The following is a 25349-nucleotide window of genomic DNA, read 5'->3' as shown; positions in this document are numbered from 1 at the left end:
ATAAAAAAATGAAAAAAAAAAAAAAAAAAGGCTGATTCCAGAAAAGCCTGGGAAGATTTACATGAACTGATGCTAGGTGAAGTGAACAAAACCAAAAGAATATAGTACATAGTAACAACAAGGTTATATGATGATCATCTGTGATGAACTTAGCTCTTCTCAACAAAGCCATGATTCAATGCAATTCCGATAGACCTGGGATGGAAAATGCCATCCACATCCAGAGAGAGAACAATGGAGACTGAATGCAGATTGAAGCATACTGTTTTCACTTTTTTTTCCTTCTGTGTTTTTCTCTTTCTCGTGGTTTTTCCTTTTTGTTCTGATTTTTCTCTCCCAATGTGACTCATATGGAAATATGTAAAAAAAAAAAAACACACATGTACAATATAAAAAAATTAATATATATGAGACAGTTTGCAAATTATGTTCCTTTTTTTTTTTTAAAGTATTTTTGTAAGGCAATTGGAATTAAATGATTTGCTTCAGGGTCATGCAACTAGTAAGTATCAAATGTCTGAGGTCAGATTTGAACTGGGATCCTCCTGATTTCAGAATTGATGCATTCAAATTTGATCTTTGGGGTTGTCTGTACATGATTCCTAGGTTCCTTTTTGCAATTTTCTTTTTAAAAAATAGTATTTTTTGGCAATTGCATATTAAGGTTATTTTTAATATTCATTGTAGAGGACTGTAGATAGTAGGGGAACTCTGGGTAAGGTATAAAACCCTTTAGCCCAGAGGGAACCTGCTGACAATGTCTGTTTTGGCTCCCCATTTCCCTCTTACCCTTCCTGAGAAGTCAAGGAGGGTGTAACCACCTGTGTTCTACTTAAAACAAGGGATACTTACAGTAAGAGGAATGAACATATCAATAGCAGGGTGCATATAGTTGCCACTTGCACAGTGTGTTGTGGTAATGTAATGCTACTAGAGTTAGCTCTTACTAACTGTGAATATGTGGTGATATAATGGTTCAATAGTTGGCACATTCTTAGTGTGTGGCAGGGTTATCATCCTACTAAGGTATTTAGGGGCTGAGAGGACTTAAAATAAACAGACTCCATCTCTGACCATCCTCATGGCTCCCCTGCTTCTTCACTCCTCCACTAAGAATAAGGACTCAGGCTAGTCTCATATGGTATATTTTGGCACTCCAATCTAGGGGCTCTAGAAAGCACACTACAATCCATCATTGTAAGATCTTGAGATCTAAATTTTTCTCACTCCCTTCTCTCCTTTCTTCCCAAGACAGCAAGCAATTTGATACAGTTATACATGTGCAACCTATATTTCCACATTAGTCATTGTGAAAGAATACTCAAAAGAGGAAAACTATGAGAAGGAAAAAAAAAAGTGAAAATAGAATACTTTAATCTACATTCAGACTCCATAGTTCTTTGTCTGGATGTGGCCAGATTTGCCAACACAAGTCCATTACAATTGTCTTGGATCTTTGCATTAGTGAGAAGAGCTAAGTACAATAGTTGATCATTTCATAATGTGCAATCTTATTTCTTGCTATTGTTACTTTATACAACCTACTTCTATACTGACTAGAAGATGGGTGATTGAGGTACCAAAATAAGATACAATTTTAACTCACCCCACAAGCTTCCTTGGGCTCACAAATCACTGAGTTTCCCCAATACCTTTCTGTAACTCACAGATGTTAAGATTATATTCAAGGCCTTTTGATTCAATTTTCCTTTCACAACAAGTTTTTCTTCAGATTTCTTTTAATTCGTTAGGCTTAGTCCAGAAATGTGAAAAAAAAAATGTTAATGTCATGAATTTTTACCTTTTATCTTTGCTTCTTTGATTTACTTACATTGGTTATATATTTATTCACATCTTGGATTGAACTATCAAATAGTTTTTCAGTCTTGTAATACACAGCTTCCTTTTTCTTCAACCAGGAAAATAATTATACCTGAAATTTCTTTTTTTTGTCTTAGCAGGGAATGGAAACAAAGAGGAGATTTTAGGAAGAGAATACAGAGTAGACTACCTCTAGAAGTGTCTGTAACTGATTTCTGAGCTGAGAAAAGTGGCTATAAATAAACCAAGGAAGTCTTGTTGAGGTTCAAGACCAGTGTCTTGTGAGGTATCTCAAAAGAATTTGCAAGCTCTCATATATCTCCAAATCAAGGGGAAAAGTTAATTATAATTGAAATGCCAATTAAAGCAGGCTAAATTTCAAAAGAAGTTAGCAAAGAACCAGGAACAGGAAAGATATATTTATAGGAAAAAGTTAGAGAAATAAATTGCTTCATGTCACTGATATGCTAATTTTCTTATTTAGAGGTGGAGTTGAAGAGTGGTCTGGTTCTGACTGTGCACAAGTTTAGTACCATAATTCTCTGGGCAGAGCTGGGGATAGAGAGAGGACCTTCTAAAAGTGTACTTTTAGGTCTGAAACATCATTAGGTCAAGTGGTGAATACCCAATTTTGTTCTGCACCTGTGTCAGCTTTAAGTACCTCATTATTGTTGCTTATTAGTCTCTGAGACTCTGTCATCACTGCTCAACAGGCTGTTATCTGACAGCCAGCCAATATTTGTAGCCATAGCATCCTGATCATTTAGAGTAAACTGAGGCAGAATAATCTAAGGTAAGAAATACATCTCTTCCAATTATATCACTTCCAAGACCAGGTGGCCTTAGGATTATTGCCACATCCTTCCTAATGGCTGCACCACATCAGTCTGAAGGGAGAAGACTAGATTTATTTTAAGAAAAGAAATTACTAGCATGGGAGAGAAAATCCACAATTGTAATGAATGTGGGAAACAAGTTTCAACATGAAAGTATTCATATGGGAGAGAAAACTCACTATTGTAATGAATGTGGGAAAAGCTTTACTTTATATACTGAGTTTGTGCAGCATCAAAAGATTCATAAGAAAGAGAAATTCTATTGCTGTAACAAGTACAGAAAAAGCTTAAATTGGAGAACAGATTTATTACTCACCAGAGACTTCACTCAGGAGAAAAAGTTAAAATTTCAGGCTAGATTCTAACTTTATTATTCATGAGAGTACCCACACAGGAAAGAAACACTCTCAATGTTCTGAGTGTGATAAAAGTTTTTGTAGAAATTCTGACTTCATTATTCATCAAATATGCCAACTGTGAGAAAAACTTTAGTTTGAACTCATATCTCATTCAGCATAGGAAGATCCACATATGAGAGAGAACACATATACCTCATAAAGCAGTATTTAAACTCTCATATCACATAACAATTTTTGTCAAGACTTAGGCCCACCAAAAGCAGCATTTACAATTTCTCTGGTGCTCTATCTGATGTAAACTGTGCCTCCTTTTGGGGGGGAAGGGTCAGAAAGGAACTTTTGTGGAAAGGGGTGCTCCTGACACTCTAACCTCCTGGGAGGGGTCACAGCCATTCAAAAAGGTAACTCCCAGATAAGTAATCTCATTCAATTGGAAATCTCTGCCTGGGGCATGGTCAACTCCACTATCCAGTTGAAGATTATTAGTCCCAGCTGGGACTGGACAAACCCGATAAAATCAAAGGCCTGCCAATCCATTTCTGCTAATACCTAATCCGGGAAGAGCCCTTGAGAAGTTGGTCCTTCTCAAATGTAAAACTATTTTAGCTAATTCCTAGTCAGGAATTTGCCTGCTAAGAAAGCTCTTTTCTACATTTTTACAGTCAAAGGTTTTGATAAAGGCCTCATTTTCAAAATATATAATTGACTCTAATTTATAAGAAATCAAGCCATTCTCAAAGGATATGAACAGACAATTCTCAGACCAAGAAATTGAAACTATTTCTAGCCATATGAAAAGATGCTCCAAGTCATTATTAATCAGAGAAATGCAAATTAAGACAACTCTGAGATACCACTACACACCTGTCAGATTGGCTAGAATGACAGGGAAAGATAATGTGGAATGTTGGATGGGATGTGGGAAAACTGGGACACTGATGCATTGTTGGTGGAATTGTGAATACATCCAGCCATTATGGAGAGCGATTTGGAACTATGCTCAAAAAGTTATCAAACTGTGCATACCCTTTGATCCAGCAGTGTTATTACTGGGCTTATATCCCAAAGAGATCTTGAAGAAGGGAAAGGGACCTGTATGTGCAAGAATGTTTGTGGCAGCCCTCTTTGTAGTGGCCAGAAACTGGAAACTGAGTGGATGCCCGTCAATTGGAGATTGGCTAAAATAAATTGTGGTATATGAATATTATGGAATATTGTTGTTCTGTAAGAAATGACCAGCAGGATGATTTCAGAGAGGCTTGGAGAGACTTACATAAACTAATGCTGAGTGAAATGAGCAGAACCAGGAGATCATTATATATATACTTCAACAACAACAACACTAGTCCATCCACTGCATTATCCTGTCACTGGACTTTGATGACTTGGGAAAAAAGAATGAGTGATGATTTTGTGCCTTCTGCCTCACTTAAAGTCAATTCATGCTCAGGTCAAAACATCACTTAGGACAAACAATAACAACAGTCTGTCTCTCTCTGCACCACTTTATTTCCTTAAACTGGTAGAATGACTTTCTGCTGAAATGAAAGAAATAACTCCTCTGAGTTCCTGCAGGTTATCGCTGTCAAAATAAATCTACCACAAAGTAGACATTATAGTGATCAAAGACCCAGATTTTATTATGCTTAAGCACAAACTCAGGATTTAGAAAAATAATTGAACCCAGATTGGACTTTCTGATAAGCTTTAAAGAGAAAATTACATCAAAGACATAAAGAAATAAATGCTTTTATATGTTTCAATTTCATACATTCTTTTAGGCTAGGTTAAAACAGAATTGTAATCCCATGTTTTCTTCAATGATATAAAAATTGAGCAAATTTAGCCAACCAGAATCATAATCTCATATATCACCTAAGGAAACAAATAAGACTTTAAAGATAAATTAAGTCATGTTATGGATTAAACTACATTTAGAGGGTTCACAATGGATGACTGAAAAGAATTAATATGTCACCAAGATATCAAAGAGTCTGGTACAGTTGACATTTGGGATCTTTCCTTAAATAAGGCAAGAAAAGAAGTCAAGTTATTTTGGAAAGTCTTTACTCCCTCTTTAAGGAACTTTTGAGGCCTTAAGTAAAATTTCACATCCCATGGGACAAGTTTCAGCCAGCTCGATAACCTTCTTATGGGAGAAATAGCACTGACACCCTTCCTCCAGATAATAAAAATTAACAAAAATCAAAAATTTTAAAAATTTCTCATAATACCCTCATTCAGGGAAGATTAGATGTGCTCCGATTTCCTTCTCCCAACCCTTTATCGTTTTCTTTAGCCCTTTCTTTTCCTTGCTTCCTTTTTTCCTTCTTTCTTTCTTCCTTTTTTCTTTCCACACATAACTTCTTTCTTTAGCAAAAGATTTTTTCCAATGCAGATATGCACTTTCTCTGCAATTGAGGAGAGTTCCCTGAGGGCACCAAGAGATTCTGTGATTTGTTCAGGGTTATGAAGCTATTATATGTAAGAGGAGGCATTTAAAACCAGGTCTTCTTGACTGGGAGACTACCTCTCTTTCTATTATGACACTCTTTTCAATCGGTAAAAAGAAAGGCTTGATTTAGATTTTTCTAAGGTCCCTTCCAATTCTAACAATCTATTGAAAAGAGATCCTTAGCCCTAACAATGAGGTTTATATCCCCTTGATTCCAGGTAGTGATGAGGTTAGTGGCAATAAGAGAGTTGTTAAAATTCCCCTTTTGGTCGGTGGCAGGTTTAAAGTGAAAGAATTCATTTATCCTGAATTATTAATGGCAGAAATGAAAGTTTATTGTTGGATAGAAACCAGTTTGCTAAGAGACTGCCCTCTATAGTGGCAAAATCCTATTGGGGAAATGGATTCTTGCACTAAGAAAAGAATTCTTTCTCAGTGGGCAGAGGGTCCTAGCAAATTGCTTGACCCTCTGCAAGGTCCTGTTAGAGGAATAGGTGAGAAAGATAAAGAGGGATTAATGCTCTCAGCGGGCAGAGGGTCCTTGAAGACAGCTATACCAAGGAGAGAGAGAGGTTCCTTGGCATAACATGTCCTGCTTTTTGGCCCTCTGCAAAGAGAGAGCCCAGAAACTGCCCTTTTAAAGGAGTCTTGAGGCTTCAGGAAGCCAAGGTTCCCAGGCCTGGATGCTTATCAGTTTCCAGCCCAGATCCCCAATTGGAATTAACACTTCAAAGAGGTCCTTTTGACCAGGATTTTCAATTGAATCAAAGGCTCTGGTATCCCTGAAAGATAACTTATCTGGCGGCATATGCCTTCCCCCAAGAGAGGCTGAGACTCCAAAAGGGATAATAGATCAAAAGGAAATACAGTTTCAGAGTGACTATCTTAAAGGGAGCACAGCTTCAGTAAAGGGAAAACTTTCCCTCCCCCTTCACTCAGAGCTATTGATATGGAAGTGGAGAGGGAGGAGAAAGTAGCACAGTGGATATAGCACCACACCTGGTGTCCTGAGGACTTCAGTTCAAATCCATTCTTAGACACTTAAAACTTACTAGCTGTGTGACCCTGTGCTAGTCATTTAACCCCCTGACTGCCTCTTCGCCATCACCAATGACCCCCCCCCCAAAAAAAGAGAGAGGAAATTGAGAGTTGATGAAATAGGGAGATATTGGGGAACACTGACTTGATGCTGTCCCTGTAAGTATATCTTAGTCTTAGAATTGAACCATTATCCATTATTGAAATTGCTCCCCAGATTTCTCATGTCTCCCATAAACGTTTAGTAACTACTTTCCATTTTTCATCTGATTTTATATTTCTTCCTTTCTCTAATCCTCCAGTTTCAGTTCACCAATTGCTCACTGGACATTTAAAACTGGAGGTCTCTTGAGATATCTCAGACATTTCCAAACCTGAACTCATTATCTTTATCTCTAAACCACCTCCTCTTTCCAACTTCCCTATTTACATCAAAGGCATCACTATCCTTTCAGTATCTCAGGTTTGTAATCTCAGCATTAAACCAGATTCCACATTTTATGGCACCCAACATATCCAATCAGTTGTCAAATCTCGACATTTTCACCTGTGCATTATTTCTCAATCCTATCTCTTTTCTTCACTCACATAAATATCACCTTAGTCAAGGCCTTCATGACCACTCACCTAGAGTATTGCAACATCCTCCTAACTGGTCTCTGGGCCTCAAGGCTCACTATCCTATAGTATTTTACACTCAGCCACCAAGGTAATTTTCCTTAAGGGACTATCTTATAAGCTTTTCAATAAGCTTCTGTGGATTCTTTTTTTTTTTAAATTTTTCAATAGTATTTAATTTTTTTAATACATATAAAGGCAGTTTTTAAAATTCATTTTTTGTAAGATTTTGAGTTCCAAATTTTTCTCCCTCTCTCCCTTACCTCCTCCCTCCCCAAGACAGCAAGCAATCTGATATAGGTTAAATATGTGCAATTCTTTTAAACATATTTCCATTTTTGTTATATTGTGCAAGTAAGATCAGACCAAAAGGGGGGGGGGGGATCAGAAGAAAAGAAAAAACTAGCCAATAACAACAACAAAAAAAAAAGTGAAAAAATTATGTTTTGATGTGGATTCTTATTGACTCTAGGAATTAAATACAAAATTACCCTTTTGGTTTCTACAGTCCTAGGTTGGCCCCAGCTGATCTTTCCAGCCTTGTTAAAAGGTACTTCTGTCCTCTGAGATCCAGCTAAATTGATCTTCTCTTTGTTCCTCATTCAGGATACTCTATCTTCCCTTTCACAGCATTTCCCCAGGCCAACCCCCATTCCTGGAATGCAATCCCTCTTCATTTCTGCTTCGTAGTCCCTCTTCCTTTAAGATACAACCCCTGCCTCATAGGCCATATGAAGCCTTTCCTGATGGCAGCTGCTAATACTCTCTCTCCCAAAGTACTTACTAGTTAACTTCTTTGCTATATTTATTCCCTTTATATTTACGTTATATATATTTTTGATGTAATAGAACTATGTCTCCCTGATCTTTGTGGAGGATGGGAAGCCTGGCCTGGGGAAATTCCTAAAAATGATCCCCACCTACCGGAATCTCCCGGCTCTGAGAAAGCTACCTGGTTCCCACGGGAATCTCCCCCTTCCCAACTGATCTGGGAATCACTTTGGTCTGGGAAACAATCACCACCCTTTATTGATTTGGAACCCTAGAAGGATAATAAAAAACAAGATTCCGTAGCCAAACCTTTGCTATCTTCCTAATCAGGAAGTAGACCTCTGAAGAAATCGTTTCTCTGTGAAAACAAACCCATTTTTTGTCAAAAATCTTGCATTCTTTAGCAAAAACCTGCGACACTAGCCTGAGGATCCTATGGCTGGTAGGGTATCTGTCACTCCTCCACATTTCTACGTGCACTTGCTGACTCCATCAACAGAATGTGAGCTCATGGAGGACAGGAATAGTTTCCTTCTTTGTATTTGTATTCCCATAGCCTAGCACATAGAAAGTGCTCCGTACATACTTTTTGGTCTATATAATTCATGCTTAAAGGCGGGGCATTGATTTATGGTTTTGCTATCTGCACTAAGCTCTAACATTTTAGGATAAACGACGATTAACAGAAATACAATAAACGGCAAATACACGAAAAAAAGATGATCTTTTTCAAACTGAGGCTGGCCGTAAGTGTTGAGGGGGCGGCAGTCCTGAGCTTTGGCGAAAATGGGTTGGATTTCACGGAGCAGCTCTCGGTGGACAGCTTCCGGATCGGGAAACTAGCGGAAGTTTGGGATACAGAGTCCTGATTTTTATGTAGCCTTGTATGCTTGGGACTAGGGGGCAATTGAGGGGCTAATTTTTAAATCAATAAGGGTGGTGATCGTTTCCCGAAGTGATTCCCAGATCAACTGGAGGTGGGAGTTTCCCGTGGGAACCAGGTAGTTTTCGCAGAGCCGGGAGAGGATTGAGATTTAGGGTTTTTCTAATCCAGGTCCATCCCCCCAAAAAAATCATGGGGGACAGAGTTCTATTACATCAGAAGAACCTCGGGTAGCAGAACCTGAGCGCCCAGTTAAGAAGCGGGGGGACCCTTCTCAGCGCCCGCGGAACTACAATACCCAGAGTGCCCCGAACCACACCGAGTCGTCGCCCCTCATTCTCTACCCTTGACACCCGCTCAAGCCAATCAATCACTAGCGTGTAGTTTGGCTATTTCGGACCCAACAGAGACCAGGACAGGCCATTGCGGGAGTCGGGGTTTTTCTTTTGAGGGGCGGGTCGAGTGACCGCCTCGCGAACCAAGGAGCTTTGCCCTTCGCCTCGCTCCGCCCCGCCCCGCCCGGAGGCTCCCTCCCTCCTACCCTTTCTCGGCCCCGGCGTCTCCCGAGCGGTGAGTGGGGGAGGGGGAGGGACCCGGATCCTGGACAGACCCTGCGCCCTGCACCCCATTCCTGGGCCTCTATCGAGGAGTCGGCTCCAGCGCCGAGCCGGGACCCAGGACCTTTTCTCTGCAACTTAGGGGGAAAAGGAATGGAGAAGAAACAAACACATCTAGGGCAGGATGACGGTATCAGGCTTGTACCAAATGTCTGTTTTGGTCACAAACTCATATCGGCCCATTTTTCAGATGAGAAAACTGAGGGAAGCTTGTGGTGCAATGCTTAGAGCACTGGGCCTGGAGGCAAGAAGACCCGAGTTAAAACCCGGCCTCAGATACTAGCTGTGTGTGATCCTAGGCAAGTCATGTCCATAACTCCGTATGCTTCAATTTCCAATGGCATAGCATTTTATTTGAGGAAGGTAGAGTAGGTAGTTTAATAGTATAGCATATACTATAGCAGAGAAAGTGTATAGTGTTAGTAGAGCATTAGGTTTAAAGTCAGGAAGATCTGAGTTCAAATCTAGCTCAGGACGCATACCAGCATTGTAACCCTGGAAGAATTATCTACCTCAGTTTCTTCAGCGGTAAAATGGAATTAATTTGTGCATCTTCCTGACTCCAGGTCCAATTCCACTGCCTTTTTATTTTTTTATTTATTTATTTTTTTTTTTTGCGTTTTCAGAAAATAAAAAGTAATTGAAAAAAAAAAAAAGGAGTTAATAACAGCATCTAGTTCCCTGGAGTTTGCTGTATCATGTGACATAATAATTGTAGAGTGCTTAGTACACTTTACTGCAGTGCCTGGCACATATGAATGCTATCTAAATGTTAGCCATCATCATCATTATTACTGCTACTATTATTCTTGACATGCAGTAGGTGCTTAATAAATGCTCATTTCTTCCTTTTATCCTCATTGGCAGTTTGGTGAATCTTATGGATCCCTTCTTAGAATTGTGGAGTTTTGTTCTTTTTTTTTAATAATTGAAGAAAATGCTGTTTCAGTTAGAATTTAGAGAAAATAAAGATGTGATTCCCCCCCCCCATCCAAGCCCATGGACCCCTGAAAAATCTATCCATTGACCCTAGGTTAAGAGCCTCTAATCTAATTCAGATTACAGATGAGGAAGCCAAGGCCTAGGGAATTGACAGACAGGTCCTTTGACTTCCGAGCTCTTTCCTCTGTAATCAAATAAGGTCGTCAGATTCTGCAGATGAGAACATTTCATTGGGCCTGGTTAGGTGGTCTTTCCATGGTCAGAGAGCCAAGTAGAGTAAGATTGGGAAGGAAATAAGAACTAGGCCTGTGATTTCACAGATTTTGCTGTTTCTTCTCTAGAGTCTCAAAAGGGGAAAACAGTTCCTTTCACAAAAGGTCCTGCCATTTCCAAAACCAACACAGAGCGGATCCTCAGAGTTGTCTCTTCAGGACCATGGCTACAGCGCTTGGCCTGCAGCTTCAGTCTCCTCTGGAGCAAGAAGAGATCCTTATTGTGAAGGTAGAAGAAGATTTCCCTTGGCAAGAAGAGCCTCCTTTGCAAAGGAAGGATCCCAATCCAGAGACCTTCCGTCAGCTCTTTAGGCTGTTTTGCTATCAGGAGGTGGCTGGTCCTCGGGAAGCTCTCAGCCGACTCTGGGAGCTCTGTTGTCAGTGGCTGAGACCAGAGATGCGTACAAAGGAGCAGATCTTGGAATTGCTGGTGCTGGAGCAGTTCCTGACAGTATTGCCAGGGGAGATCCAAACATGGGTACGGGAACAGCATCCAGAGAGTGGTGAAGAGGCAGTGGTCCTGGTGGAGGGTTTGCAGAGAGAACCCAGGAAGCAGAGGCAATGGGTGAGGAAAAGATTTTAATTTTGAGGGATTGGGGTGTATCAACCACTGAATGATAGGATCCATTCCATTTTGCTTCCTTACAATTCTTAAGCTCTTTAGGCAGGTAGCATCAGCTGAGATATTAAAATTATAGACTCTGTCACCTGTACTGTAATTTTACTAAGGATTGACCAAGATCAGAGTTTGCATCTAACCCAAACAAGACCGGGGGAAGGGAGGAAAAGCTCTTATTCTGTGCTTATTCCCTCTTATTTTCCATCAATAACTTCCATGGAGTTAGGAATTAAGATCTCCCTCCCCCCCTTTTAAAAAAATCTTCCCATAATCCTTATCATACCCTATATTATTTCCCTCTCCCTCAGAACTGGTCATTTTCCTATTGGTAATGTTGTACAGCAGTGTCCTTTGCTTAACCAAGCAGATACGTTCTTGAAAAGTTGACTAAAAAGTTAGTTTACATTAATTAAGCAAATATTTCTATCATTGATTTCATTGTTCAGTTGGAGATGTCTCTTCTCAGGACTTCTCTTTCTTTTCAAAATACTTTTGTATCAAACTTTCCAATCATTTACCAAACCTTCCTACTGGTTATTGTATCAGAATGGAGAAGAGTAGAACCAGGAATCCAGTGAATACAAATAGTAAGCAACAGTAACCCAGAATGCTAATTAGTTAAGGAAATGTGAGATAATTATTTCCTACCTGAGTTTTGTTGGTATCCTAGGAAATTTCATAATTTGAGGATTTTTGCAAGATTCTCAAGCTCTCGAAATCAAATTAATATTAATTTAAAAAATAAATTTATGATGGAACACAAGATTGGTACCAGATTATCAAAATTAATGGCATATCTTTTTTGTTAAGTTGCTAAATTTCACAACTGGAAAGTGTCATGTGTATGAATTACAATTAAGTGGTTCTGCATAACTCTTTTGGGGGATATTCTTTGTGGTAGTATAGTTTGGGTGTTTGTTGGAAAATATCTTGGGACAAAATGAAATATATCTATAAAAGTTCCTTAAATGTATGGTATATAATGTTTTTAACAGAAGGGGAGAAGGCATCATGGAATAAAACAAAAATAAAATGGTACAGTTCCAAAAGAATGTTAATTACTCTCATAAAAGTATCAGAAATATTATTTTGGGTCAGATTTATTGTCTAGCTACTTGATGACTCTTGTCTCTAAAAGTGACAGAAAGGAACGCATTGTTAAAAGAGTCAAGTAGTTAAAGTTAGGGATGTACCTCTCAGTATTTGCAATTACTCCTTAACATCTGTTCTGTATCTATTTTCCACAAATTTACCTTGAAATCCCTACTAAACAGCACCTATAACAAGAGTAGGGCTAGGGCTGCTGGGGCCAGAGCTGAGGTAATATATGATTAATTATATCTTTTATCTTAGAAAAGGCACTTATTTCTGCATCTAGTAAATTCTGCACCAAGTAAATTCTCCTCAACTTTAAGGTGCAAACTAGGAAGAAGAATAAGAAATTCTAGCAGTCACAGAATAGAGAATATGATTGGGCACAGATTGAAATGTGAGAAGGAAAGGATTATAATTAAAGGGGAGAAAGCCCAGAGAGTAGAGAAGAAAGAATAGAAAGTGGAGAAGAAACAGTTTGAGATAAGAGGAAAAGTGAGAAGGACTTTAGTGGTAGTAAAGGGCTGAAAAGGGCCCGGATAATCTAGTTCTCAATTTCCCAGATTCTTTGTAATAAGAGGAAGGACATGGTCTGTTCCCAGATTACAGTCTCTGTGCCAGGGCAGGAGGTGCTCTCAGAAGAGATGGTGGGCTCCAGAGAACAACTCAGCAATCTTTGCTATTCCAGGGAGCCATGTGGCAAGAGGCCAGGTTCCAAGAGGAGGGAGCACAGAAGTCCTGTCTTGAGCCACAGGAACAGCCAACCTATAGATCCAAAAAGAATTTCCAACTGCGGCCAAAGAGAGGTAAGAAACAGCCCTAAACTGCCCTTCCTGAGGAAGGATGCTTGGCATGGAGGGAGAGGAAAAGAGTTATGTGGAAAGAATCAGGACAGGTGTCTGAGTTCAGTGAGATTGTGTCCTAATGGAAAGAGCGTTGGTTCTAATTGGAGGACTTCAGTTCACATCACACCTCTGACTTTTGTGATCTTTATGATTCTGGGCACATTATATAACTTTCTTGGGCCTCAGTTTCTTCATTTTATAAATGAAGAGGCTGGATTAGAAAGCCTCTGAGTTTTCTTCCAGCTCTACATCCAATTCTACAATTATAGGCGTAGAGCTAATTATGAGGTAAGAATTTAGTAGTTCTTAAAAAATTTTAAATATAATTGAGAAATATTTACCTAAGTAAATAAAAAAAAATAGCAACAGAAAGAATTATTGGTTCTGCCTAGCACTTTGACCAGATATTTGGCATCAGGACAGCATGTGGTAAAGGGCTAGGACAAACTTCTGGATGGTTTAAGGTAGACATCTTGAACTCAGTGATGAGAATGGGCATCCTGAGCAAGGAATGACTCAGTTAATGACTGTTCTCTTTCCATAGGTTCACCTGTTTCCCGGGTTTCTGCCCTCTTCAGGGAGGAGAGTACTAGAGAACAGCAAACAGCAAGTGCATTAATCTCTGCCTGGTCCCAGGTGAATCATGTTCCTCTATCCCACTCCACCCTGCCCCACCTCTTTTTTGCCTCCAATACAAATAACAAGTATTAGTTCAGTGTTCAGAGGTTAATTATCCTGGGAACTCCAAAATCATCTCAAAGTATCTTGTTATCCTAGAATCAGTCATCTTTAATAATCCAGATTTCAAGTAATAAACTCAAGTGCATTTGATTTAAATTTAAGCACAAGATGTTTAAAGATTCTGTTTAACCTGTTTGCCCTCCTGGTTTGGGTTAGCTCAAAAGGTGGCCAAGAATGTTGGGCCAATAAACTTCATGTTGAACTGAATCCTACATGGGCCATGTTACCTCTGTGTGTGACTGTGGGAGACTGATTCTTGGTAGAAATCAGTCTCTAGCAAATGAGATTTAAAAAAAAATTTTCTATACATATTAATCCAAACAAAACTTTAAGCTATCATATACATATTTCTGTCTTCATCTTTCTTGAAGCTTCCTCCCTCAACATTCTTTTCTCCTCTGTAAAGAAAAATAATCAGGGGCTACTAGGTGGCGCAGTGGATAGAGCACCAGCCTTGAATTCAAGAGGACCAGAGTTCAAATCTGGTCTCAGACACTTAACACTTCCTATCTGTGTGACCCTGGGCAAGTCACTTAACCCCAGCCTCAGAAAAAAGAAAAAAAAAAAAAAAGAAAAACAATCAGTTCTGGTCTGTTTTATACTACTTAAGAATATTGTTCTATCACTCTCTGTTGCTCCTGGTAGCCACTCACCACTTTAGGCATGGTTAACTAAGTCTCCTTTGTCTGTTCCAATATATCTAGCTATCCAGCTCTTTTTGAATATTTCAGGTATTGTTCTAAAATGTTCTTTTGGTCTTCCTGTTTTTTTCATATCGGTTTTCAGCATTCTGGCACTTTGTCCTAGGTCCAAGGCATTGTTGCTACTTTGGCCAAATTATCCATACTTATATTACATTCCAGGTAATCCTTGCTGTAGAACTGGGTGGCAATTTCTTTTGTCCTGAGAGCTGTCAGCAGGACCAAGGAACGTATAGGCAAGGAATCCTAAGGTATTAGTGGAAAAAGAAGTTGAAAAAGCAAGATACATCAAAAAAAAAAAAGGGAACAAAAGAGTAAGGTAACTGAAAGCCCTGAGACAGGAGTCTGAGCAGGAATTCAGTGAGCCATGGATTTTATATAAAAATGGAGAAGACAAAGTGTAGCTCAAGTAGTAAGTACAGAAGCAGCAAGGTGGTGCAGTGGATATAGCACTAGATCTGAAATGAGGAAAACTCTTCTTTCTCAGTTCAAATCCAGCCTCAGGCACTAGCTGAGTGACCCTCAAGCAAGTCACTTCACTCTGTTTGCCTTAGTTTTCTCACCTGTAAAATGAGCTGAAGAAGGATATGGCAAACCATTCCAGTAATCTTTGCTAAGAAAACTCCAAATAGGATCATGAAGGAAATATGACTATAACAATATAACAGTTGAGCCATATGAAAGTCAGTTTTGAGATTTAGATTCAGAGTAGATATGTAGCATAGGAGAATCAAAAGTGATCCCAAGAGTTCTTGGGTTATTACTGATAAGATTGTAGCTCATTTTGAGAGTAATTGATGCTTGCCCTAAGCCAGGATGAAGAGTGTACCTGAGGTAGCTCTGACAGAGTGGAGTTGTGTGATTTTTTTTTTTTTTTTTTTTGCAGATGCCAGTGACATTTGAGGACATGGCTATGTACCTCTCCCAGGAGGAGTTGGGGCATCTGGAACCAGTTCAGAAAGAAAACTACAGGGATGTCCTGCAGGAGAATTATGGTAACATGATTCTGCTAATTAAAGTCTTTTTTCCCTTTGGCTTAAAACCTCTGAGGTCTATGATGCTTGGGTAGTCTATTTCTACAGGTGTCATTTTTATGTATTCTCCCTTTTTTCCTCACTATTTCATCCCAGTGTATATCAGTCAACATACATTTAATAGACACATAATATGTGTAAGGCACTGTGCTAAGTGATGGAATTAGGAGATGTAAGAGGATCCTGGTCTAATTAGTAAGAAATAAGACAAAAAGATAATAATTCAAGGGAACATATGAGTAATACAAATAATATAAGAGGCATGTAAGATACCTCATTAATATTCTATTACATTTTGGGTGGGGGAATCTGGGTCTGTCTTGCCCAAGTTGGAAGTACAGTGGCTTCTTCTAGGCCCAGTCCCCACTGCCCATCAGTACAGAAGCTTTGACCTGCTCCATGTTTGACTGAGGCCTCCTTTGAGTAGCCTTGTAACTCCTGGTTCTGGCATTGGTGTAGACTTAATGTTGATTGTCTTTTGCTAAACGGTACTTCAAAACTCCAAAGCTCAGGTAGTCTGCCAGCCTCAGCCTGCCCCAATAGCAGATATACTAGGAATGTACCATCCCACATCTGACTTCTATTTTGTCCGTCTTATAGACCATATCTATAGTGATACCTTCTATTGTCACCTGTATGCTTTGTGACAAGGGGTCCATAAGCTTTACCAGACTGTCAAAAGGATGAGAATCTGCTCAATAAAATAATTAAGAGCACAGTCATGGATAGTTTCCAGTGTGAGCCAATGAATAGCTTTGTTTTGTTCTATAGTTGCATCTCTAGTCTCATCTGGCAATCTCACAACATGTGCCATTGGTCATAAGGAAGACTGGATAAGAGATGGAATTAATTAAAATATGTCACTACTATTGGAGAATGTGCTTCTAACTTAGAGAATGTGCTTCTAACTTAAGCTTTACTATACAGCCATGTCAGTCTTATAGAAAGGACAGCATTGTGCTTCAGGAACAAGAATTTTCTGCTTCACCTTCAAGTTTCTCACCTGCTTAACTTAATGTCCTTTATTTCTCATTTTTGCATTATCCGACCATCAAGGAAACCTACTTGAGATTTCTTTATCCATTTCTATTCCCATTCCTCAGTCTTTTCTTATGCAACCCTTTGTGATGAGAATTTCCTAGTTTACTATATTCCTTTCTATCAATCAAAAACACTTAAAATCCAACCTTCTTTTAGGAACTTTCCCCAGATATATATGAATTTCTATTTCTTTTACTGAGCACTGACCTTCCTTATGGACAGGACTTTCTGTTCCCAAACCAAATCTAATTGCCCAACTGGATCAAAGGAAAGGAATGTTGAACTCAAATCTACAATCTTTCCCAGAGAGGGGTATTCCAAGAGATAATCACACAGGTGAGGAGAACAATAGGATTTCAGCTATCATCAAAGTTTGGATGTTGAAGATTATGCTAATGAGATATTGCCTCATGTAAGATAAGAGAAAATGAGAAACTTAAGATGAATATTGTCTAATGAAAGTTTTAAAGCACAAGAAAAAGCTGGTGTTTTGATTTGTAGCATTGAAAGTAATAAATCAGCCTTTCTAAATGAAACACTTTATAAAGAGCTAAACGGGGAAATAACTCAAAGGAAGAAACGAAGCCAGGTGAAAAATAGAAAATACTAAAAAATAGCACAGGTTGACAAGAACATAATTGAGGAGAAAATGTTATATAAAAAAATCAATCTTTAAGCATTTATATAACATCTGCTAGGTGCAGAACACTGTATAAGAGGCATAGGACAGTAAGATCTGGAAAAGCATTTATTCTTTACATGGAAATGGAAAGCTAATAATATTAAAAAGACAAAAGCTTTTATCCTTTGATTCTTTGCCAAAAATTTTGAATTCTAGTTATCTGAGCATATTTGTACAACTTAAAGCAGAAAGTCAAAGCTTAATAGGAAAAGAAGTTGGAATTAGATTAAGTTTTTGACATAAAATTCTGTGAATCAGCAAGTCCTGATGACATGTATCTTCAGACACTTGAATCATATTTGTCCCCCTCTCTGCCTATTGACATCATGCTTCCTCTTCAAGGTACAGTTGAAAAGACTCCAAAGTTTGTGACCTATTCCCCTACCTCATTAGATTACTTCCTTATCTTATCTCAGAATTTTGGACCCTTATGTACATTTTATATTTATATATTTATATTATTTATATTTATATATATAAAATACATATTTATATTATGCTTATTTGTGTGTTTTGTCACTCTTATTAGACTGTAAGCTCCTGAAGGGCAGGAATAATATTTGTTTTTGTTCAGTATGAACCATTGTATACTTGGTGGGCGTTTAATAAATGTTTATTGTGTGAATAAAATAAATGAATTTAAGTTGAAATCGTTCCACTTTGAAACAGTAGTTTGGAAACAGAAAAGACAAGGAGAAAGAATTAAAATTGGGTCCTTCCTAATTGCCGACATATAGAGAATCTCATAAGTATGGAAAGGAAAAAAATCTCTGGTTCCTGCCTTATCTTGATTCTCTGAATCTAGATTTTAACATCAATCATCATTATCAAAGTCTAGTTCACCTTTAGTCTTATAAAATTTGTGTTGGAAGGAGAATTTCTGCTCTTGAGTCTGATAGCAGATCCATTCACTAGGAAATTGAGAATCCCACACTCTTCTATTCCTTCTAATCGAGGATTTCAAAATACTAGTGAATGATTCCACTCCACAACTCAGTCATTCTATATGGTGCACTTAACATGGGAGCCCTCCCTTTCTGAGACCTCTAGAAAAAATTGTCACAAGGATCTTGAAGTATGTCTTACTTCAGTGGTTAATAGTGGAAGATTACTGCTATCTTTTAGCAACCTAAAACTTTTTAGATAACTTTTTTCCCTTAGGAGTAGATGTAAAAAAAATGAAATGGTGACAAGTTCTAAAAGTCTTCCTACAAATTTTCAAATGTAATTACAAAAGTTACAAGTGTAATTTTCCAATTTTACTTTTACCTAGCTCCCTCCTACTTTTCTAGTCTTGAACCTTACTCCCTGACATCAACTCTTCAGCGACATTGGCCGCCTCCTGCCTGTTTCACAAACAAGACATTTCATCTCTAAGCTCTGGGTATTCTGCCTGTCCCCCTTATCTGGAATGCTCTCCCTCCTCCATTCTGACCATTGACCTTCCTGGTTTCCTTTAAGTTCCAGCTAAAATACACCCTCCTATAGGAAGCTTTCTCCAACTCTTAATTCTAGTGCTGTTCCTGTTATTTCATATGCTTTATATAGCTTGCTTTGTATTTGTTTGTTTGCATGTTATTTCTTCCATTAGATTATAAGCTTTTTGAGAGTAGGAAGTATCTTTTGCCTCTTTTTGTAACCCCAGCACCAGGCAGATAGTAGGTACTTAATGTTTTTAGATTGACTGACTGATTTTACCTTGATTTTATTACCCTCTAGGATCAAGGATTTCTTTTTCTCTCCTTCTAGGATGTGAGATCAAGATTGAGAAAGAAGATTCCAAGGAGGATTCTGCCATGAAAATGGCAGGTAGAACCCTGCCAGAGAAGTCCAGGGAGCATGGTCTTCAGGCAGCTTGTCAGGGACAGACTTGTCTAATTCGACCAGAATGTCATCAGGGCTATCCACTGATTGAGGGAAAGAGCCAAACTCCTGTTCAGGAAAAGAATATAAGTCTTCAGAGAGCCTGTATAATAGAGAAACCCTACAAATGCCTTGAATGTGGAAAAAGCTTTAAAAAAAGTTCTCATTTGATCAAACATCAGAGAACTCACACAGGGGAGAAACCCTACAAGTGTCTTGTGTGTGGAAAAGGCTTTAGTGACCGCTCCAATTTCAGTACCCACCAGAGAATTCATACTGGAGAAAAACCCTACAAATGCAATGAATGTGGGAAATGCTTCAGCCAGAGCTCAAGCCTTGTCATACATCGAAGAACTCACACTGGAGAGAGACCCTATAAATGTGGGGAATGTGGGAAAACTTTCAATAATAGCTCTCATTTTAGCGCACACCGGAGAACCCACACAGGTGAGAAACCCTACACATGCCAGAATTGTGGGAAAAGCTTTCGTCGGGGCACTGACCTTAATAAACATCAGAGAACACATACAGGAGAGAGGCCCTATAAATGTGAGATGTGTGGAAAAAGCTTCACACGAAAACATCAGCTTGTAACACATCAGGAGGTTCATGCAGGGGAGAGTCGTGTTCATTGAGTAAGGTTTGGAGTAATCTTCCACTCAAGCTCAGCTTTTCAGAGATAACAATATACAGCCCTCCTCTTGTTTGAGGGACATTTATTTTCAGGATTTTGAACTTTACGATGATGATTAGGACTATGCTATTCATTTTACAGAATCAAAAACCATTAACTTACAAAAATGCTTAGATTTGAACACATTATGAGTTATCAAATGGTAGCTACTACCATGGCATATCACAGTCTGATTCTATTACAAATTGCTAAGAAATTTTATGAAGGTGAAGAGATTTCTGATGGAGAAAATGGCACAAAAATATTATTTCCACTTACTGCATGGTTCAGGCCTGATCATCATTCTGATCCTTTCTTGTCAATCATTTTCAACTCAGTCTTTTGTAGTTTTTTGCCCTAAGAACATACCTCTGATCTTCTAGAGGATGTAATTGAAAAAGGAGGGTTTGCTTTATAGAAATTTATTTTGTTGCCAGTCTTGCTAAAAATTATCTGTTCTGTAGGAGGATATTTTTCAGGTGCAAATAGCTAACTAGGAGATCTTTTTTACATGCTGGTATATTACCTATCCAACTTAGCAAGCTCAAAACATTCCTTTTTTAATTATTCTTGTTGAATCTGAGAACCTGGAGTTAAAGGACCATCTTTTCTTCCTAATTCTGGATTTATCTGTGACTTTTTAGGTTGTTTATAGCCATCCATTCCTGGATCTTTCCAAAGTAAAAGATCAGTCTGGAGTTTTCAGTTCAGTTCTCAATCCTGTCTAGGTGCCTAAAGTTTGTTTTCTTCTAGCTATTGAGAATTTACAATCTGGTGTATGGCTCATGAGGATTAGTAGAGACTAATTCTTCTGTTAGAGTCAAAGATATGGTTTCCCAGTGACAACCAATGTAACTTGTTCTCAGTTTTTGCAGGGAAGAACTTATTCTAGAATAGTTCCAGCTATTCCTCTCTTGGGGTAGGCAAGAATAAGGCACCCAGCTTTAGTTTTTCCCATCACCAAATCCTTTTGTGTATTTTTGCATTTGACAGTATTACCTTCATGTGAACCTAGCCTAGGGCCACAGTAAGACTTTAAAACATATACCTGTCCCTCTTCATTCCTTTAATAAAGGCAATACTTTAGGCAATACTTTTTTCCCTTGTTTTTGTAAGTTTTTTGGAGAGTGGTTTCTAAATGAGCCTTAAATGTGATTTAAGTCCTCTGCTGGTGCTTCATTGTGGTGGGGGTAGTGACTCTGGCTGCATGAAAGCTATCCCAGTACTCACAAAATACTGGCAGCCCCTGTTAAACTCTGAGAGATTCAGTATGGCCTGGTGAAGAACTGTGGGGGAGTCTAACAATCAGTTGAGCTAAATTGAATAAGAGTAATTAAAATTGTTTGCTTATAATGAGGAACCTGCATCAATGAAGCTCATTAATGAAGGGTCCATATTCAAGAATCCAGACCCTTAGAAATATTAAGTTGGATGTGATGAATCCCTTTTCCTAATTTAGGTTTAGAAGCTATTCTAAATAGTACAAATTTAGAAAGCAAAAAAATCTTTCAATCTGGTTTGATTTATTGCCAGCCCTATTGTTCCCAACTCTTCCTCCCTTCTTTCTCAAGTCAGATTTTATGAGCCTGAGAGTGGTGAAATTCTTTGTAATAGATGGAATCACTATGAACGAAGCTTTTAGTACATTCTAGTATACCTTGCTATGCAAAGTTTTAAGTTTGTTCCCTGGTTTGGGAGCATCACATAATGTTTATTTTTTCATGAGTAATCAATTTATTACGTAGTTCAGAGGTCCCTAATCAATTGGGTCCAAGATTTTTCTCTTCTGCTAGTTTCTTTTTTTTGTTCATTTATCCTTCATTCTCGAAGAGGACCAATAACATCAGGAAGGGCATCTCTTGATGCCATCATATCATGTTGACTGAGAAGACTGGGACCTGAATGCAGCTCAGTCAGTACATGATTTATCCTTGAGCTTCAAGCTATTAATTGGCCCTAAAGGGTAGGAGCTTCTTGAGTCCATAGTTCTTTTATCAAATAGAATATCTGAGTAATTCATACTATCAATGATCATCCTGAACCTTATAACTCACCCTTCTGACACCCATACAAGCAAGACTTCTCAAAAACACTCTAGATTGGACTGGATGGGCTCCCTCACCACTGCCTGGCCTAGGACTACCCTTCTAAAGCAGTCACCAGTACACCTAGATTTTGAAGGAATGGGTCAGAGTGTTCTACATTAGTAAGACATTTAATTTTAACTATCATCTCACGAGATACCACAGTCTAAAAGGTAAAATGTTACATCCTTGGTTTACTAGCATTTTCTGCCTGCTCTCTTCTAGTTTAGGATTCAGGAGGACATTCCATCTCCAATACATCGTAACTCTTACTTCAGCTTCCTACTTCCTAGGGCCCTTAATTCCTCATTTTGAAGCGACACTTCCTCTTCTGATTCTTCCTGCCGTATTATTAATCACCATTTCCCCCAAAGGACTAATTCCAGACACTAACAGTATTAAGAACACTTGATCTCCATTCCCTGGGAACAAGAGATCTGATCTCTCCCTGGCATGTGGCTTATGATAGAATAGCCCTTCAGTTTCTTTCCAAACCTCCTAGATATGCAACAAACTAGATTTTAAAATGTTTTAGTACTCAAGGAGGAGGCCAAGACATGAGTATATGTTTGCTGGAAGGCAATACAAATTTCCTTTTTTTTTTTTTTTTTTTCATTGAGAATTTTATGCTTTCTTATAAAAAGTTTTTATAAATATAGAAATAATTGACAAGTGAAATAACTGAACATTGGATCTCAGATAGGGGATAAAAGGGATAAAAGAATGAACACAAAACTATAACAAATAGCCAGTGATATATAACAAAATAGCAACTGAGTGAAGGACTGAGCCTGAATCATAAGAACAGAACAATCTGACTAACTGGTCAAATCAATAACTGAAAAAATTAACATACCAGTGGGACATACTTAGGGGTGTGCTAGAACCAGTGTATACCAGCTCAGTCAGCTGTTAAAATTTTCAGTGTGAGAATTTATGCCTTGGAAATCATCAAAGACCACAAATGAGAGCTGGGTTTATTTTGTTGTCTAGATTTAAGAAAATAATGGATGAAATAAGAATATAGATTAAAGCATGTTATGGGTTTTCAGACAGCTAGTTGTTAAACATTTATTAGCACACCACTAGATTGTTCAGAGGTGTACTTAAAAATGTTGCAAAAGATATCTTTGCTTAGTGGTACTTAGCCCTAAGAGCCAATTCCCAACCCATTGCTTCTATCTTAATTTCTTAACAAATAGATCATCTGGAACATCTACTGAACTTGGAATTAAAAGTTGACATTCCATTACTTTATTGGAGAAATAAGTATTTTAATACATTTGCTGATACTAAAAAGTTAAACACTGGAATTTGAAAACAAGAAGCCTTTGAATACAAATAGTAAAATGTTGGGTAGCTCTATGCCAACATCAAATGGAAGTTCTGGTCCTATGGTAGCCTAAGGACATATGGATGTGGGTGGAGGTTTTGGAGGGTCCAGGGAAGCCATAGCTATTCAAAGCAGTCTGGGCTTGTTCCTGGTCATAGTCAAGACTAGAGGTCCTTTTCTGATTTTCTTGAAAACTAGTTTAAATTATCTTCCTTAACCTAGTGTTTATTGGGCTGATGGCTGAGTCTTCTGCTGCCCCCCTAGCTCCTGCACAGTCAGGGTCCTGATAGATAAAGAGATGAAATAGCTTATGAGCCATGGCCCAGGTCTCTTTACTTCCAAGAAACAAAAGGAAATCTAAGTGATGACTGAAGAATGCCTCCTATGATTTGCTGCTCTCAAATCCTGGCAGATATCAAAGGCTGTGACGTGTTTCCTCATTTGCCTGATATAGGGCAAACACATGAAAGTGCATCCCATGCCATGGGAAAGCAAAGCTTCCTTTGTCAATGAAGTGGTTTAAGAGCTTCTTCATGGTGTAAGTGGCCGTTTTGGAAGGTTGCAATCTTTGCCAGGAGCTTTTATCTAGTGCAGTGCAGGACACTGATTTAAAATTCTCTTTCTACTCCTTCCATGAAGTCAACTCATTTTGTTATGCCAAGAGATGCTTATTTGATTTGCTTCTTTGAGAGAAGTTGTGGGCTTCATGTTGGTGAATGCTTTTGAAGGTTAGGCAGACAGTTACATTCCACATTAGTTCTTCCAACTACTGAGGAAAAGAGGACAAGAAATGAAAATGATAAATGGCTTTGAAAAAACAGGATTATTTTGTGTTCCTGTTGGTTGATGTCGCAGACTTTTAGAATTATTATATAGGAAAGGATCCTCCCCACCCCTCTCTACTAATGTGGGAATGTCACACTGGTGAAATCCTAAGGTATTTAGGGTTTCTTTTGGAATTGAAATCTCTAATTCAATAGGTTCCTTCACATTTATGGCTTTAATTTATGTCTCAGCTTCTGTCTCTCCAGCTCACCTAGGGACTGCATGCCATATGATGAGGGAAAAGTACAGCCATTTCTAGTATTTCTCTCTAAAAGGTGCTTCAACTTTGATCTAAGTGCCCCCTCCAGATAAAAAGAGGGATGATAGGGGTAGCTAGATAATGCAATGGATAGAGCATTGACCCTGAATTCAGAAAAACCCAAGTTCAAATCCTGCCTCAGATACTTACTAGCTGTGAGATTCTGGGCAAGTCACTTAACCCCAATTGCCTCACACATACACACACAAAAAGATGATGATCATTTTTCTGTACCACTATTTCCTGTCAACTTTCCCTTCAGTTTCTCGTTCTTACTGTACATTAGTGACTATAAGGACCTTGATTTTGGAAACAAAGCTTGCATTTGTTCACATCTGTTACAGGTGGAGTTGATTTTAGAAATTCCAAATGGACCTATTTGTTTTAACTGAAGCAGAAGAAAAATGGAGAAACAAATTTCACACTATTTCCAGCTTCTAAGGGAGCTACATATTTAGTTCATCTGTTAAACTAGACACATAAATGAACAGAGGCAGAAGCAAAATAAAAACTTTAAAAGTTTCGATTATCTATACAGGTAGATGAGGGATCTGAAAGAAGTTTGCTGGCCCTTTCCTCTGCCCATAGAAAAGAGACAGGATGGGCAGAGTAGGCAGCAACCTATTTGGTACCTTCCTCCTTCTTACTAAACCCTCTTCCATATCCCACCACCACCTCGAACACATATTGCAGGGTTTCAGTATCTACCTCAAAGAGGTAGATCACATGACAAATAATTTGGTATATACTGCATTCTGACTATGAGGAAATATATAAATTCAAATATAAAATCTCCTACTGCCTAAATCTGAACAATTAAGAAATTATACTAAGCACAACTGTTGTGGTCTGAAGAAGGAATTACTCCTTGAGAATAGGGACTGACTGTGACTTTTTACAGCCCACTACTTGGCACTAGTATGGATTCAGTGAATGTTTGTTGGA

The 25349-nt window shown here is 38.5% G+C and overlaps 2 protein-coding genes across 7 annotated transcripts in view; one reads left to right on the top strand and one right to left on the bottom strand.

The window, feature by feature from the left end:
• Window positions 1–8738: 8738 nt before the first annotated feature.
• On the top strand, window positions 8739–23583 carry ZNF500 (zinc finger protein 500). Of its 3 annotated transcripts, none has more exons than XM_074280421.1 (6): window positions 8739–8899; window positions 10682–11177; window positions 13012–13129; window positions 13713–13804; window positions 15497–15605; window positions 19117–23583. In XM_074280421.1, exons 2-6 carry the CDS (start codon window positions 10776–10778, stop codon window positions 19863–19865), a joined length of 1470 nt encoding a protein of 489 aa, XP_074136522.1. In that variant the 5' UTR covers window positions 8739–8899; window positions 10682–10775; the 3' UTR covers window positions 19866–23583. The 3 variants fall into 3 exon arrangements, with proteins under 3 accessions (XP_074136522.1, XP_074136520.1, XP_074136521.1); XM_074280419.1 differs by having other exon boundaries at window positions 8739–9351; XM_074280420.1 differs by lacking the exon at window positions 8739–8899 and adding an exon at window positions 9362–9697.
• The window catches only part of DNAAF8 (dynein axonemal assembly factor 8), a 31797-nt gene continuing 29666 nt past the window's right edge, over window positions 23219–25349 (bottom strand). For 2 of the 4 annotated variants that reach the window (XM_074280415.1, XM_074280417.1), the window contains exon 10: window positions 23219–24089. The gene's annotated coding sequence lies outside the window, so the exon portion shown is untranslated. The remainder of the gene's footprint in view (window positions 24090–25349) is intronic. The other 2 variants (XM_074280416.1, XM_074280418.1) reach the window with 1 other exon arrangement.

This window comes from Sminthopsis crassicaudata, chromosome 1, assembly GCF_048593235.1.
Source record: "Sminthopsis crassicaudata isolate SCR6 chromosome 1, ASM4859323v1, whole genome shotgun sequence".
Taxonomy (NCBI): domain Eukaryota; kingdom Metazoa; phylum Chordata; class Mammalia; order Dasyuromorphia; family Dasyuridae; genus Sminthopsis; species Sminthopsis crassicaudata.
Note: the sequence above shows the minus strand (reverse complement) of the source record. Positions and strands in the feature narration are given on the sequence as shown.

Bases quoted from the DNA above. Each gene is read 5' to 3' on its own strand.
- ZNF500 (XM_074280421.1), top strand. From the start codon at position 10,776: ATGGCTACAGCGCTTGGCCTGCAGCTTCAGTCTCCTCTGGAGCAAGAA. The intron at 13,130-13,712 runs GTAAGAAACAGC...CTCTTTCCATAG, and splicing joins CCAACTGCGGCCAAAGAGAG to GTTCACCTGTTTCCCGGGTT. The intron at 15,606-19,116 runs GTAACATGATTC...CTCTCCTTCTAG, and splicing joins TGTCCTGCAGGAGAATTATG to GATGTGAGATCAAGATTGAG.